Source organism: Polypterus senegalus, chromosome 3, assembly GCF_016835505.1.
Source record: "Polypterus senegalus isolate Bchr_013 chromosome 3, ASM1683550v1, whole genome shotgun sequence".
NCBI lineage: Eukaryota > Metazoa > Chordata > Cladistia > Polypteriformes > Polypteridae > Polypterus > Polypterus senegalus.
In genome coordinates this window covers 41119543-41136958 of record NC_053156.1, presented here as the reverse complement: position 1 = coordinate 41136958, position 17416 = coordinate 41119543, and the positions used below count along the sequence as shown (strand labels likewise).

Genomic DNA, 17416 nt, shown 5'->3' with positions numbered 1-17416 from the left:
TTGTCAAGTCATCCGATTGCATGCTCACAATATGGAAAACACAAATTTTTGCTAAAATATTGTAATATTTCATAAATCTCCTGAATCATGCATGCAGAGGAAATGCATTCAAATAGATCTGAGCTTTTGAACTGAAGACCTGTACTTGCTGGTCAAGAGTCTGTTCTCCCAATTTAAAATCTTGTGTGTAAAGGAAGGATTCCTGGTGGGTGGAAAAGTGTGCTCATTCTAGCATACATAAAAAGGTGTGATCTAATGGAGTGTGAGACATAGTGAGCTTTTAGAGCAGGTGATGAGAATGAGTAGCGAACATGGCAGAGAAGAACCAGGGATCAAATGAAAGTCATCAAAATGTGGTGTGGGTTCACACCTGAAAAGGGAACAACAGGCGTGATATTTGTTGTCAGACAAATGCAGGGAGCGCATCAGAAACTACATTCGGTACTTGTAGACCTGGAGAAGGCTTCTGACAGGATGGTGAGGTGGACATTGAAGGAATGGCTATTCTCTGCGGTGAGGTCAGTGTATAGGGAAGCACAAACAGTGAACAGTGGTCAGGACAGCAGGTGGGAACAGAGAGAGCCTTGAGGTGTTGTGGGGGCTGCTTCCGATACCTGTTCTGAGTCTGATGCTTTTTGTGGTACTGGTCGTGATGGAAGTGGCTGAAGGATGATCATGGAAGACATTTTACACCAATGACCTTGATTTAATGGCCAAAAGTGGAGCGGAATGGAGGACAGGATACTGAAATGAAAAAAATGATTGGAAGTGAAAGGACTCAAGGTAAAGATGATCAAGTTAAGTTTATTGTCATGTGAACTTAGTACAATGAAATGTGTACTTGCCTGTCCCCTCAGAACAGTTGAAAAAAGAAAATGCAAAATATACAGTAGTTCGCATGCAACATTGTTATGCCGGCTGTATGTGCAAGTATTCTATATATGTGTGTTTGTGTGTGTATATATGTATACAGTATATAGAACAAGTTAGCCAAACTTCCTATATTTCGCATTACGATATTGAAGCACTGTAGCCGCCAGTCCGCTAGATGGCACCGTTGAGCTGTAAGAATTTATTTTCTAGAATTGAATACTACTTTCTCTCAGACTCGTGGGAAGAAATGGCAGCGGTTAAAGAAGAAAATGGTGAGCTGGATAAAACGGTGGTAAGTTATCATTTGTGTTTTGTCCTTTGCATGAATAATTTTAAAGAAATTAATTTATTGAAGGGCAGACCTGTTGCTGTGCTCAGCCTCGGGCTGCTTGTCAGTTTTTGACGTAGAAGCGATAGGTTTGGAGGTTGAGGTCTTTTGACGACCCTTTCTAATCGTAGTTGTTGAGTTGTGTTTCTGAAAGTCCTCGGGAGAAGAATGGTGAGGATGGAACCGTCAGGCAAGAGGAAAAGATGAGGGTTTATGGAAGTGGTGAGGGAGGACGTGACGGCAGTCGTTGTGGCAAAACATTGTGTAAAAGACAGGGATAAATGGTGACGACTAAATGAGAGCAGCCGAAAGAAGAAGAACGGCCCTCTTTGAAGACAACGTTAACCGTATTGGTTGCGCCTCTTTTGTCACTTTGTGTTGTTTTCTCCATCTTTGTATAAGAGAGCAACTTTTTCAAGGTGCTTGCTCAACCCAGTAATGTCAAACTATTAATTCGTTAAATCCAACAGCAGGAACGACAGCCCTGGACATGTCAGCGGTGCATTGCATGCATGACACGGAGACGGACAGGCACCCGTATCCGCTTACACTCCGTTGATACACTCGCATTTTAGGAACTAAAATGAAAACGATAATAGCTGTGAATTATCTATCTATATCAATGATAGAAAACATAATTTGAAATCATTTGAAGAAGTGGTGTAAAAAGCAGGTAAAACTAACAAGGAACATGTGAAGTCTTTTGGTATTACGCTTAAATGTACGCTACTTTCAAACCCGCCAGCGCCAACAGTCCCTGGTAACTCGGGGCTTTACACCTTGTGCCTGAAGAAGGGGCCTGAGTTGCTTCGAAAGCTTGCATATTGTAATCTTTTTAGTTAGCCGATAAAAGGTGCCATTTTGCTTAACTTCTCGCTACATTCATAATAGCTAGAACTTTACAACACCCTAGTACTACAGGTTTATGCAGTAATTAAATTGGAGGTTTCGCTGAAACTCTGCCTTGCAACATCCAAAACGAAGCAGGGCATTTTCAGTGGATTCAGAAAGTATTCAGATCCCTTCACTTTCTGCACAGTTAATCGTGCTGTAGTTTTAATTTAAATGGATAAATGTTACGTTTTGCTCCGTGGTCTACAGTAGTGATCCATAATAACTGTGTTAAGAAAGGTTTTCAGATTTATTTAATATCAAAAACTGATCACATTTATGGACGTGTTCAAGACCTTTTGGTGTGGCCCACCATTTGATGTTCAGGTGCACAGGCAGGGTGGCACAGTGGTTAAGGGTTTGGATTTCAAACCATGAACTTGTGAGTTGAAATCCCACCACTTACACTGTGTGACCCTGAGCAAGTTTCTTCACCTCCCTGTGTTCCAATTGTAAAAACAAATAAATGTAGCCGATTGTATCATAAATGTTGTAAATCACTTTGGATAAAAGCATCAGGCAAATAAGTAAATATAATGTAATCCTGTTTGCCTTGCATCTCCTTGAGATGTGCCTAGAACTTGATTAGAGTCCTACTGTGGCAAACTGAATTGATTAGACGTCATTTAGAAAGGCATTTGTGTACCTGTGGTATACAAGGTCTCAGAATTGACACTGTATTTCTGAACAAAAAACAGCCCACAAAGTCCAAGGATACTCACTGGATAACATTTGGAGCCAACAGGGGCCACATGTATAAAACTTACTTATGCTCAGAAGCATGTACGTATACGCCATTTCTTACACAGTAGTTGAGATTTATAAAACACAAACTTGGTATGGAAATTGGCATAAAGTTATGGCAAGTTTCAGCCAACAATAAGTTCTGTGCAGACTTTTTTGTTGTTGGCGTTTTGGCGACTCCAAGCGACAGGACCATGAAGTGAACATAAAATCACTTTCCCCTTTAAATGAAGTGCCAGTCACGTTCCAATATTCTTGAACTAATTATATCACAGGTAATAACATGTTTAGTACAGCTGTCTTCAGTCTTGGTAAGAACGCCAAATGCATACACTTAACATTAATTGACTTATTGTGTAGCCCGGGGTAGTGTTGGGCGCTATGACCAAAATTTTATATCACAGTATTTTTCTAAATTACCCCAATTTCACGGTATTCAACGGTATTTTTTTCCCCCATGCATGAGTGGATGTTAACCACATTTTACACTGCAATTACTGCAGTAGACTGGCTAAAAATAACCTATTCCACGGTCATGAGCATTGTACAAAAAGAACATTTTAATGTGCACACAAGAATTAATACAGGTTTGCATGGCCCCACTAATGAAGAGAAGGAATCACATTGCATGACAGTTGCAGTCAAAATTTAGAACCTTTTTTATTGAACACATTTTGCAAACAACTTGAAACAAAAATTTTGACAACATATTTTCAACCATCCAAAGAGGCATTTAGACTTAGTCAAATATCCAGAGGTGCTTGTCAAAGGTTTTATTGCACAGAACATGTCTTAGAAAAGGAATAAATAGTAAATATTTTTTGTAAACCAAGTACACTTTCTGTTAATGTTAACAATCTCTGTCCACTGACACGTTAAAGTGACTTTTTAAACAACTTTACCATCGTTAAACTGCATAATATTTAAACTAATAAATAATAACAATAAAATAAATAATAGTGCAACTTCCAGTAATAATACTATTACTTCAACGCTTCAAGCCCAGGTACATTACACAGTATTCACCAAATAAAAATAAAATAAAACAATTGCAACATGTTGATGACATTTTTAGGCAAATTGCATTAATATGGACCTTCCTTCAAGCAAAGCTACTGTGTATACATAAATAATAAAACTGCAACTTGCATCCATGTTATTTGTGATATAGCAGGTCCCCGTGGGTTCAAAAAAAAAAAAATATGACCAGTTTTTAAATCCAGTTAGCCGTGTCCGTCTCCGTGGGTGCGATTGCACGACCGCAGGGAATTGAGGTAATTGCGGCGAGTCGCACCTGCACATATGGATACATATTTATGGGCTTGCAGGATAGGGGGAAGGAAAAAAGAAAAGAGAACAGAAGGAGGTTAAAGAAGAGAAAAGGCAGTCATGGGAGACAAACCAGATACCAGGAAGGAGAAGGCAGCACGAGCTGAGGCGCTCTAGGGGCTGGTTTGCCCCACTGACTAAGCGTGTAGAGTTGGGCAGGCGAGATATAAGGCAATAATAATTATAATTCATTTTATTTATAAGGCACTTTACATTATTAGTAAATCTCAAAGTGCTACATAAAAATATTTAACAAAAACAAAACAGAGATAAAATAACCATAAATAGTGGCATTCTTGTTAATAAGCTTTCCTAAATAAAGTCTTTAGCTGCTTTTTAAAATAGCCCACAATTTGCTGTGTTCTCAAGTTCTCTGGTAGGGCATTCCAGATCCATGGAGCAGGGACTGCAAAAGCCTCCCAATGCATCCGAGTAGCGACTGAGTGAGCGCGAAGGAAGACGGGAGGTGTGCTGACCTCGGACAGTCTTGCTGCGTAGTGTGGCGGCAGCCAAGATGGGGGTCAGCAGAAAGGAGTTTGTGCTGCAGATGCTCCTCCAGCAACACCAGTGATGGGTGAGCTGGGGAGACAGAAGGTGGTGGGCTGTGATCAAATGAAGAGAGAAACTGCATTTTAACGAATTTATTTATTATGGATTTTATCCCCATGTTTCACTAGTTTTATGGATTTGCTATTTATTTGGGTACTGTGTTTTTTTTGAACACTGCACACTGGATACATGGTTTTACTTTTGACTGTTTTTAATAAAATCATTTTGAGCACTTCGGTTCAACAGACTCCCATGTGGGAAGAGGGAGACTGTAGAGGACCGGCATTGTCACAGTATTGCACAGTACCCAGGTATATTACACAGTATTGGAAACAAAAAAAATAAAACAAGTACAACTTGGCTTGCAGTATTATCCAGTAGTATAGAAACAGTATTCACACAATTGAAAATAGTAATAATCTTTCCACATCTGACCTTTTAAAACCAGAGTATCTCCAGACAACAGACATGACTCCCTTTTTCTGTGTCATCATGTTCAACTTTATCGTCTGCTACAGCTTCAGTTTCGAAATGTTCTCTGTCCATTTTCACCCCGCAATACCTCCACTAACGCATGTACTCCATTGCATGCAAGTTTAGCGGTGTAACCGTGAAAAAGGTCCCCCCAAAACAGTTTGCCACTGCACCACGTTCCAAACATTGTTTAGGCAATTTAAACTGGTGTTGCGGTATAAGAAAAATCCATATCATAACAAAAATAAAAAACGGTTTCCGTTATGAACTAGTATGCCTCCCAGCATTACCCAGGGGTGTCAAACTCCAGTCCTGGAGGGCTGCAGTGGCTGCAGGTTTTCATTCTAACCATCTTATTCATTCGTGACATGTTTTTAATGCTAATTAACTTCTTTTGCTTTAATTTTAATTAACTTCACTCAGGTCCCTTTTGTTGTTTCTTTTTCCTTAATTAGCAGCCAAATAACAATGAGACACAAAACAAGCCGCAACATAATTCGCTCACCTGTGCCCGTCACACAATATCTGAAAATAAAAAAAGGTGAACATCTCAGTAATGTTGATCTCTCAGGTCCCCAAAACGTTTTGGTGGTGTTTTTAGAAAGAACAAAAAATCAACCGTTTTGGAAATTCCTACTGTGGCAGAATGAGAGCAGCAAAAAGCCATGGAATTAAATAATGAATTTAATTAACAGCAAGAATCGGCTTCTCATTAAGAAACTGGTTGGTGTGAAATTGGTTGGTATTTGAAGCAGCAATTTAGCTGTTCAACTGTTGGCTCGTTTTACATCTCATTTCTGTTTGGCTGTCATTTAATGACAAAAAGAATTAATTCAGAGCACTGGATCCGTTAAAACAGGGCTATTATAATGAAGGGAAAAGAAGTTAATTAGCAGTGAAAACTGGTCACTGATTAGGAAAAGGGTTAGAATGAAAATCTGGAGCCATTTTGGCCCTCCAGTCCCGAAGTTCAACACCCGAGGTGTAGCCGGTCAATTTTGCCGATAAGGTGTGTGCTGTGTGTTGTACAACTTAACTGGCAATGGCAGTTTTTGCTTTTTTAGAGAATATAACCAGTGACAGGGTAAGGAGAGTCTTTCAGGGGTAACAATGATTTTTTTGGCTGATGATGATGTCTTATAATTGACTTATAAGCCAAATTAGACTTTCTAGAGCTGTCCTCTTGGAGTTGTGTGCTGAACTGGATCCTACATTACAGAGCCCATCACGCAGGAATCATGCCATCCTTGTTCTGTTACAGGTTTTTAACAACCATAGAGTATTTTGTAACAGCCACTTCTAGGAGTGAACTGCCTGATGCACGCAGTATCCTTAACATCATGGGGAGCAAGTTGAAATCAAAAGGCATTCTGCTGTGACTGCTGATTTTTCTAATGTAACTGGCACAATTTACTGCACACACATTGTGATAAAGACACAATCACAGAGTGAATTTTTTTTTTGTGAACAGAAAGCACTTTCTTTAAATTAATATACAACTAAGGTATGATGCTCAAATGTATCATGTATCTGACTGATGTTGTTGCACAGCTGAACCCAAGATTCCTTTATTTTATCAAATTGTAGTGTGGGAAGCTGACTTTTGTGTCCACATTACAGACAACTTGTGTAATCTTTCATTCAGGGGATTTTTAGGTAAACGGTGATAGAACGGACCATTGGTTCATTAAAACAAAGATGCTGCTGTTTGGATTTGTCGGAAGGTGCACTGCTATGTGGCCCCACAAAATCTTGCTGCATTGTGATGGCTTGTGCAGTACTGCAAAGCATAGCACAGAAACATGGGCGGTTTCAAAACATCAACACACTGGCAATTAAGACATTTGTGAGTTCTATGTTGAATGTAAACAGACTAGTATTGAAACACTGACATTTATTAGGCATTTTTTTTTCCCCCCCAGGTTCATTAAGAATGTTCTTAAAATCTTACGGTTCTGTGCGCACAGCCTGCATTAATTCATGCTGTATACTGGCAGCATTTTGAGCCCTGCATGATGGCACACTGCTATTGGGCTCACCACTCAGCTGCTCCCACTGTTGTTTTTTTCTTTTATTTGTGACTTCTACAGAGTGACGAACAAATAAAGTTTTGTGTGACTCGTCATGGCAGTCAGTAATACCCGAAATTCACATTCATTTTCGTTTTCTGCCTTTTTTCCTCTGATATTCCATGGTTTGTAGTAAAGGTCACTTAGGAACATGACAGTTTTTATGATTATTAGATCATGCATATTGGGAAAAGGATTTTTTTTTTTATGTCATGTGTGGTGTTTTTTTTTTTTTTGTTTTTTTTTGGTGCATGGGAAAGACACTATGTAAATACAATGTATTATTAACATGCACCAATTTTGCCTTTTAAACATAAGCAACATTTTAGATTAGAATCTTAAGTTTTTTCATAAAGCCACAGGACTCTTCCTAGAGTTGGCTATCCACCCAGATGAAATAATTGGAAAAGAAGAGCCTAGTCAGGGAGGTGACATGTAACCCAGTGGACACTCTTAACAGACCTTCAGAAGTCTCCACTGAGATAGGAGAACCAGTTAGAAGAAAAACCTTCTCAGCAGCACTCCCATTAATCAGGAATTTATAGTAGACTTGCTAGAAGGTAGCCACACTTTAGTAAAAGGCATATAAAGGACTCTGAGAGCAAGAGAAAAATGATTATCTGGTCTTCTGGGGCAAAATTTGAACTCCTTGGGCAAAATTCCAAGCACTTTATCTGGTGAAGATCAGGCATCACTCATCACCTGACTAATACTATCCCTGGAGTGAAGAATGTTGTGGGCAGCATCACAATGTGGTGGTGCCTCTCAGTGGCAGGGACAGGGAGTCTGGTCAGATTTGCTTCTTGATAAACAACACACACTTCAATAACAAAGAGAAAGCCAAGGTAAATGTGTAATGTTTAAATAAGACCGGTTCGGCCACGATCCTCCTTTTTAGTGGCAATCCTTCACTCTTTTACAGGGCTCATGCCCGTGCTGCCCTTTGCCGTGCTGGCTGGCTTGTCCTGCTTCTTCTTCCCTTTGATGCTGTTCTCATGACTCAGTTCTTTCTTGCTCTTTTTTCTTCACCCCTCTCCTTTTTCTCATGCTGGCTCCCCTTTATATGTCTCCATGGGTGCAGCACCTCAGTCGCTCACTGCAGAAGGCAGTTGAGACGGACCTCGTCGTCATGTACTGGTGTGTCTCGCCCCAGTTACCGCACCAAACTCCCGGAACTGCACGAGCACGCACACCCACAGAGAGAGAGCCAGCCATTCAATTATTCATTTATTTAAAATCTGGCCGCCTTTTTCTGAGCCTTGGATAATCTGTTTCACATTATCTTATGTATGTATGTATGTCAGTCAGTCAGTCATTGTCCAACCTGCTATATCCTAACACAGGGTCATGGGGGGTCTGCTGGAGCCAGTTCCAGCCAGCACAAGGCAGGAACAAACCCCGGGCAGGGCGCCAGCCCACCACAGCTATGTATGTATGTTCTTTTTTATTTTCAATAATCCTAAAAGTTGAAAATTTTTAAAGGTGAAATTCAAATAGCAGAACATAAACGAAGTACGCAGTCCTGTACTGTGCGTTTTACCAGTACTTTTTCGGATAATTTTTGTTAGCTTGAGATTCATATGTATTCACATGCATTAGGTTTGAAAATCATGGGGAAGACAAAAAAACGCTTGCGTCCTTGCCAGTGGAAAACAGCATTGAAAATAGTTGGATATTAACAAATGCTTCATTTATTCACTCTTTGCACTTTTATGTGTATTTATGATCTGCTGTTTGGCTTTGGTTTTTTTTTAAATAGAGTATTGGAGAACACAGTGAGGTGGATTCTTCTTATTCACTAACACGTCAAAAACTGGAAAACCTCCTGAACAAAAGCATGAGGATTCGGATGACTGATGGTCGCACTCTGGTGGGTCTGTTTTTGTGTACAGACAGGGACTGTAATGTTATCTTGGGATCAGCACAAGAGTTTCTCAAATCCACAGGTAAGTGCAGCTCCTAATAACGTCACCCTTTTGCCCATTTCAATCTATTAGACTTTGTATTTGGTTTGACTACTGATCCATGAATAATTTTATATTGCTGAGATAAAACACTGTATATAAAACTGATTTTACAGTAAACCTTTTATGCAAAAAAGTTACAAAAAATTCATAATTTCTTCTGCCATCTATTTTTCATTCTGAATTAGTGTAGTGTTGTGTTTTTGTTTTTTCTGGTCAATAAAATATACTGCAAAACGGTAAAACCAGTTGGCATCTGTAAATTCATAAATATTTAACCTGTAAATGTGTAGTCTCTTAGGTAGTCAGTGTTTCACTTTGCATATTACAAAAGTTATTTTTCTTCCACTGTTTTTTAGACTGTAATATTTTAGTATAGCTATTACTGATTGATGCATGTGTATTCTCAGATTGTTTAATGTTTAGAATATTTTAAAGGTTTTTTTTTTTATTTATAGTTAAAAGTAACATTCATGAGCTTGCAGTCTGTCAGTGGCAGTTTGTAATGCTGTGAGCTGGGGTGCCACTTAAATATTTTAAAAACTCTTACTTAATTAGGTAATGAAAAATAATCATGAAATATATTTGCTCAACGTGCCTAGTGTCAGCACATGTCAACATCCATTAGAAATTGGTTTCCTAATTGTATTTGATTCATTACTGTATGAATTCCTATATTTCCTGAGTGAAGGGCAACTTCAGCTGCCCTTTAATTGGTTGGTTTCAGATTTTTCCAGGACTGCAGACACTCCCACTTATTGGCAGCGAATTAGTATTGTTCTAGATTTTTTAAATCTAATGTGATTGGACAGTGGTCGATGCACTGTTTTGTGTTCACAACAATGGTTCACAGTTCACACCCTCCATTAACATACGTACAGATGAGAGAGCTCAACTTTAAGTGGAACATCAGAAATCAAAGAAAATTCAGTTATTTCTTTAATGAAAACACCCCTATATAAATTGTTCACTTGAAGATAAAGGAGCTTGGACTGGACCAACTTGACTTAAGAATTCAGCAGAAGGCAAGTGATCGAGGACAAGCTTACAGACTTTTTCCCAAGCAAATTCTGCAGGTGATCAAGACCAGTCTGAGGAGAATAGGTCTACCTGGATAAGCTGGCATATAAGCAGCTCTGCGATCGACATGTTAGAGCATTTCAGACATGTATCCTGATGACCAGTCCATCTGCCCTGGGTGTGTGGTCACAGTGTGCCCACAAGGTTGGTGAATAGTGGGCATTTGAGTTGCCTCTGAGGTAGAGAGGGGTGGGCAAAGGGGTGAAGCAGCTTGGAGATGCCACCAAAGTGTTAAGTGCTGTGTCATGTGAATGCTGATCTCGGAGCTCCTTTTTTACCGGTTTCTCCAGTAGTCCTGCCTCTTCAGGAAGTTTAGCAAGTGTATGAGATTCACTGTATATTTGTTTGTGGTTAGTAAAATAGTGGTGTGCCTTGGGATGATTTTGTTATAAAAGTGCCACTACAGAAAAATTAAGTTTAGTAAACACTGCACAATAGTCTGAAGCTTTTTTTTTTTTTTTTTTGTCAGGCTTAGTGAAATGATTAATCAGAAAGTAATTCAGAAATTTCAGGACTAAAGGAAAGGTGGGCAAAATTTATTTTCAAGGAAAATATAGAAATCCTGATGATAAAGGCAGAAAAAGATGTAGGTTGAACTAGTGCCATGGTGTAGTACAAAACGGGTTGGGGGGCGAGTTACACTATATGGACAGATGTATTGGGATGCCTGACCATTATACCAACAGGGACTTTAATGACCATGCATTCAAATACACTTTAATGTGGACTTGGTCCCCACTTTGCAACTATAACATCTTCCAATCTTCTTGGATAGCTTTCCTCAAGATTTAGGAGTGTTTCTGTGGGAATCTCAGTTCATTCATTCTGTAGAGCATTTATGAGGTCAGGCACTGATGTTGGACGAGAAGGCCTGGCTCTCAGTCTCCGTTCCAGGTCATCCCAAAGGTGATGGGGTTAAGGTCAGGGCTCTGTGCTTAATTAATGCCAGTGGAAGTTTGAAACTCCTCAGCAATGGAATCAACAGCGTGTTGGCAACGTTTACGCACCATGCAACTTGGCAGTCGTTGACCAAGCACTTTGACCTTACTTGGTCTTCTGCTTTGTGGCTGAAGTTGCTGTATTTCCTAAATTTCACATACCGTCTTATTGCAAAGGTGGTATCCTATCACAGTACCATGCGTGAAGTCACTGAGCTCCTCTGAACTACCCATTTTGTTTCACAAATGTTTGTAAATGGAGCTTGCATGCCAGGGTGCTTGATTTTATACACCTGTGGCAATGGGTCTGATTGAAACACCTGAATTCAACAATTAAGCATCGTGTCCCAATATTTTTGTCCATATAGTGTTTTTTTAAGATGTGAGGTTTTGTGAATCTTAAATGTGAATTTCTGCCAAGGGAGGGAAGCCTGGCAAAGTTGCATGGGACTGGGCAGATTGGCAGCAAGTGTTGAATAAAATTAGGGTGAGAATGACTCTGCAGTTGTGGTAAGTGATAAACTGGGACACAAGACTTGAGAAAAATCAGAGGATTAGTGATTGTATGATATGGATTTATGGAATACAGTGGAAACAGCCAAGGACTGGGCACTCTATTAGCAGATGCAGAATAGGATTTGGATTGGACTTATGCTGTGGATGTGTTATAGGAAAGATGAAGGTACACGTTATTGGACTATTAATGAGGTGGGGTGTGAGGATATTATGGTGTGAGTTTTGGCAGAATGGGGAACTGGGCAAGTTGGCAGAGGATGGGGAAACTTAGGGACAGATGTAGTATAAATTTTAGGAATGGGTGCGGCTGTTCCTTTTCACATCTACCTGTATAGGGCAAGTTATGGGAAAATTAAGAAACTGTGGATATCAAGTAATGAAGTTTTGGAGCACAGTGGAAATGAGAAAGTTGGCACCAGATTGGGCAGCATAATGGAAAGGGTATAATACATTATAGCCTAAATTTGTACAATGAGTCTGATACTGGACGGGCCAAGATGTGAATTGACTCTATAATGAGTAATGCAAGAGCATGTGGAATGACCAGATAGATATATATGAAAGGTACTGTATAATGAATTGATGTGAAAGGCTCTGAATAATAGATAAGTGCTGCTTCAGTTTGTCCCTCCAAAAACTGTGCACCTGGCCAAATTTTTTTTTTCACCAGCCCAATTGCAGTCTATCATGTAAAAAGTTAAACAAAGAAGGCAACTATAGGATGAAAATATACTTAGTTTTTAAAAAAATATGATTTCTGTGTTTAGCTTTTTATTTATTTATATTTATATATATATATATATATATATATATATATATATATATATATATAATAATATATATACACACACACAGTGGAGTACGGAAAGTATTCAGACCCCCTTCAATTTTTCACTCTTTGTTATATTGCAGCCATTTGCTAAAATCATTTAAATTAATTTTTTCCTCATTAATGTACACACAGCACCCCATATTGACAGACAAAAAAAAATTTTTGAAATTGTTGCAGATTTATTAAAAAAGAAAAACTGAAATATCACATGGTCCTAAGTATTCAGACCCTTTGCTGTGACACTCATATATTTAACTCAGGTGCTTTCCATTTCTTCTGATCATCCTTGAGATCACCTTCATTTGAGTCCAGCTGTGTTTGATTATACTGATTGGACTTGATTAGGAAAGCCACACACCTGTCTATATAAGACCTTACAGCTCACAATGCATGTCAGAGCAAATGAGAATCATGAGGTCAAAGGAACTGCCTGAAGAGCTCAGAGACAGAATTGTGGCAAGGCACAGATCTGGCCAAGGTTACAAAAAAATTTCTGCTGCACTTAAGGTTCCCAAGAGCACAGTGGCCTCCATAATCCTTAAATGGAAGGCGTTTGGGACGACCAGAACCCTTCCTAGAGCTGGCCGTCCGCCAAGCTGAGCTACCGGGGAGAAGAGCCTTGGTGAGAGAGGTAAAGAAGAACCCAAAGATCACTTTGGCTGAGCTCCAGAGATGCAGTCAGGAGATGGGAGAAAGTTGTAGAAAGTCAACCATCACTGCAGCCCTCCACCAGTCAGGGCTTTATGGCAGAGTGGCCTGTCGGAAGCCTCTCCTCAGTGCAAGACACATGACAGCCCGCATGGAGTTTGCTAAAAGACACCTGAAGGACTCTGAGATGGTGAGAAATAAGATTCTCTGGTCTGATGAGACCAAGATAGAACTTTTGGCCTTAATTCTAAGCGGTATGTGTGGAGACAACCAGGCACTGCTCATCACTTGTCCAATACAGTCCCCACAGTGAAGCATGGCGGTGGCAGCATCATGCTGTGGGGTGTTTTTCAGCTGCAGGGACAGGACGACTGGTTGCAATCGAGGGAAAGATGAATGCGGCCAAGTACAGGGATATCCTGGACAAAAACCTTCTCCAGAGTGCTAAGGACCTCAGACTGGGCGAAGGTTTACCTTCCAACAAGACAATGACCCTAAGCACACAGCTAAAATAACAAGGAGTGGCTTCACAACAACTCTGTGACTGTTCTTGAATGGCCCAGCCAGAGCCCTGACTTAAACCCAATTGAGCATCTCTGGAGAGACCTAAAATGGCTGTCCACCAGCGTTTACCATCCAACCTGACAGAACTGGAGAGGATCTGCAAGGAGGAATGGCAGAGGATCCCCAAATCCAGGTGTGAAAAACTTGTTGCATCTTTCCCAAGAAGACTCATGGCTGTATTAGCTCAAAAGGGTGCTTCTACTAAATACTGAGCAAAGGGTCTGAATACTTAGGACCATGTGATATTTCAGTTTTCTTTTTAATAAATCTGCAACAATTTCAAAAATTCTTTTTTGTCTGTCAATATGGGGTGCTGTGTGTACATTAATGAGGAAAAAATTAATTTAAATGATTTTAGCAAATGGCTGCAATATAACAAAGAGTGAAAAATTGAAGGGGTCTGAATACTTTCCATACCCACTGTGTGTGTGTGTATATGTGTGTGTATATATATATATATGTGTGTGTATATATATATATATATATATATATATGTGTATATATATATGTATATATATATATGTATATATATATATATATGTGTATATGTATATATGTGTGTATATATATATATATATATATATGTGTGTATATATGTGTATATATAATATATTTACAGTATATATGATAAAGCAGTAAGTAGTGTAAGAAAGTTAGGCTTAGGGTATTAATGAGTTCTTGCCACATTTCCAGAAGGTTTTGAGTGGATCCTCTTAAAAATAATTAGATTTTTTTGCAGTTTTTCCAAATGAATTGCTTTTCTCGCTGAGTTCTAGAAGGTGAATTAAGATTCCAACAGTGGAGCAGAAAACATCTACTTGTAAGTGCTAGTAGTGTGGTACAGGATATTGTAGCCAGTTTCTAATGACACACTTTAATCCTGCCTAGTAGACCTTCACATACAGCCGTTAATACTTCAGAAGTGATTTTAAATCCAAGGCTGTCTAAAGCCATCTAAGACATACGCAAAACATTTACTGGTTTTGTCTTCTTTAGAAGTCTCTCTAAATCTTAACATAATTCTTTTTTTTTTGTAAAAACTTGATTGCTATGTATGGATTGTAATAAAATTAATAAAAAAAAGTCTCTCTGGCTTTGAAGGGTAAAGTTTATGAAAGAGCGAGACATGTATTAAAACTGGAAGGTATAGAGATGAGTGATCAGATGGACAAGTGGAGTGACATAGAGTGAGAAGCTGACAAATGCTTACTTAAGGTATGAGACCTGGTGTGTAGGTGATAGGAAAAACAGATGGAGCTGGTTTGGGCACGTGGCCTGAAAAGCAGAGAATGATTGGGTGAAGAGGTGCACCAAGATGGAAGGGATGAAGTCTAGAGGGACGCTGAAGAATTCATGGTTGGTGGTGTCAGATGATATGAAAAGAATGGATCTCGCCCCAAAGAATGTCCAGCATAAAAAATAAAATTGGATGAAGGATGTGGTTAACCAGCTAACCTTGTTATACCCAGGAAATCTCTATTAAACCAGTGATGATGAAGAAGAATTGAACTCTTACCTTTATTATTGACAGGTTTTATGTTATGGTGAAAATACAGAAATCAACTGAAAAAATGTGTTTGCTAAATTTAATTGGATTGTATACTAGCATTTGTGTATGTTACGTGGGGGGTAGTTCAGTGCTTGTTTGTCTTGGATTTTTAATATTTTTAGTCTTTAATAATCCGACACATGCCTGCTAATAGGTAATGCTGCACACTAGAGAAGTACAAATCAGCATTTATTGTGTCCACTGGTTTACTTACAGTGTTTGAGGAGACCTTTAATTGCTTCCATTAATGCCATATTTTAAATATGGTGGCATAACAGCTACTTGGAAGGTAATTGGGTGCCAGTAAAGATTTAATCTTGATACTATGTGATAGTGGAAGAAGATCATTACATAGTTTAATCTCTGCATGCTTCTCTGTTGACCCTGCTATATATTTGAATGTGTGGATTATCACAGTTCACAGCAGAATTTTATGTTGAGAAGTAAATATTGCTCGTCATTGTTTTGTGGTTTGATTCTCTTGTTAGCAATAAACAAGAAGCTTTATTTCTGGGGTCTTAGAGAGATGATTTAATTAAACTCACTGTAGTGTTTTTTTTCTTCTTCTCCTCGCAGATTCATTTTCCCAGGGAGAGCCAAGAGTCTTGGGTCTAGCGATGATCCCAGGGCACCATGTTGTGTCTATTGAAGTTGAATCAGAAAGTTTGGTAACATCTCAGTATCTATGATTGTATTGGGAGAAGTTGACAATAGCAAATGAGACATCAGGACTGCTACGTTGCAGAAGCATAGCAGTTGCAAGTGAAACTGCAGACTTGTTATAATTTTTTTTTTTCCCCCGCGATCTTGAGGTAAACTGTACAAAGAGGGCTATCACCTCAGATAACCACAGCAACAATGAAGCTGCCATTTTGAAGAACTTTTATTCCTTTGTTTCCAGATTCTCTTTACCTTTGTGAAAAATCTTTGGAGTAGCAAAGTTGGAGACTTTGTATTTTTTTTGCCCTTTATTTTGTGCAGACATTTTTAAGTTTGATTCCCTAAGTTTTGTTTTTCCTTTTGGTCAATTTGAATAGCTTGACTATCAAATTGTATAAATATTTAATTGTATGTGCAATAAATTACATTGGTTTCTTTTTTCCCCTGCCTCAAAAGAGTATAGCAATGTGTCACATGCTTCATAAAGTGGGATGTATAGAAGTCAACTATTATTCAGAATTTTTTTTATTGCAAAAATGTCCTTAAAAACATAATAATGTGCATATTCTTCATTTTGATCCTCTTTTTGCAAATCTTTGCTCATCAGTTTTTTCTGAATCTTTCCTTTACAGTGTGACTGACTTGTCACTTAATAAGAACATTAGGTTAACAAATAGAGGACACCATTCAGTCCATCCAGCCATAATAGCTAAGCTGACCAAGTGTCCCATGATGTATGACAGCATGTCCAGTAATCCAAATAAGTGAGTGCATTTAAAAGCCTTCCAGAGATGGGGAGTGCTCAGGTTTTCCGTCTGTTTCATGCTACAGTTGGTTGTGTTTTAAATGGAATACTCCTCCCAAAAAATATTTTTTTATATGTTACTTACCCCATGTGGTTTGTAGCGATGGCAAAAAAAAAAAAAGTTCTAATCCCGTTTGTTAATAGAGAACAAAGATGGCACCATTTTTGATATAAAGGGAGCCCGGGGTGACCAATGCTGGAAAATGGCAGTCAATGCCAAAAAGTCCATACAAATCTCGCATTACTCTTATTTCATAATCCACATGTCAAGTCTTCCAGTTGTATGCTAAAGGTGTGTGAAATGCATAATTTTTTTCCCCTAAAATATCATTAATCACTGTGACACTAGTCTAGAAACGGGAAGCCCCTTCGCAGCACTTTTGAATTGAAGACAGTACTCCTAACCAGTGAATGATGGGGAGAGGTGAGTCTTCATTTCAAAAGTGCAGGAGCTTCCTGTTTGTGGACTGCTTTCACTTTCAGGAGGGTTTTTTTTTTTTTTATATTTTAGCAGAATATTCCAGGCGTATGCTGAAAGTGCGCAAAACGTGTGATTACTTGGTGTAAAGTGAGTTTTTTTGGCAAACATTTTGATATTTGCTA

At 38.9% G+C, this 17416-nt stretch overlaps 1 protein-coding gene across 1 annotated transcript; it reads left to right on the top strand.

Annotated features, from left to right (window-relative positions):
* Positions 1–1073: 1073 nt before the first annotated feature.
* naa38 (N-alpha-acetyltransferase 38, NatC auxiliary subunit) lies at positions 1074–17416 on the top strand. Its single transcript, XM_039747030.1, has 3 exons — positions 1074–1165; positions 9017–9203; positions 15925–17416. The coding sequence occupies exons 1-3, from the start codon at positions 1121–1123 to the stop codon at positions 16035–16037; spliced, it is 345 nt and encodes a 114-aa protein (XP_039602964.1). The 5' UTR covers positions 1074–1120; the 3' UTR covers positions 16038–17416.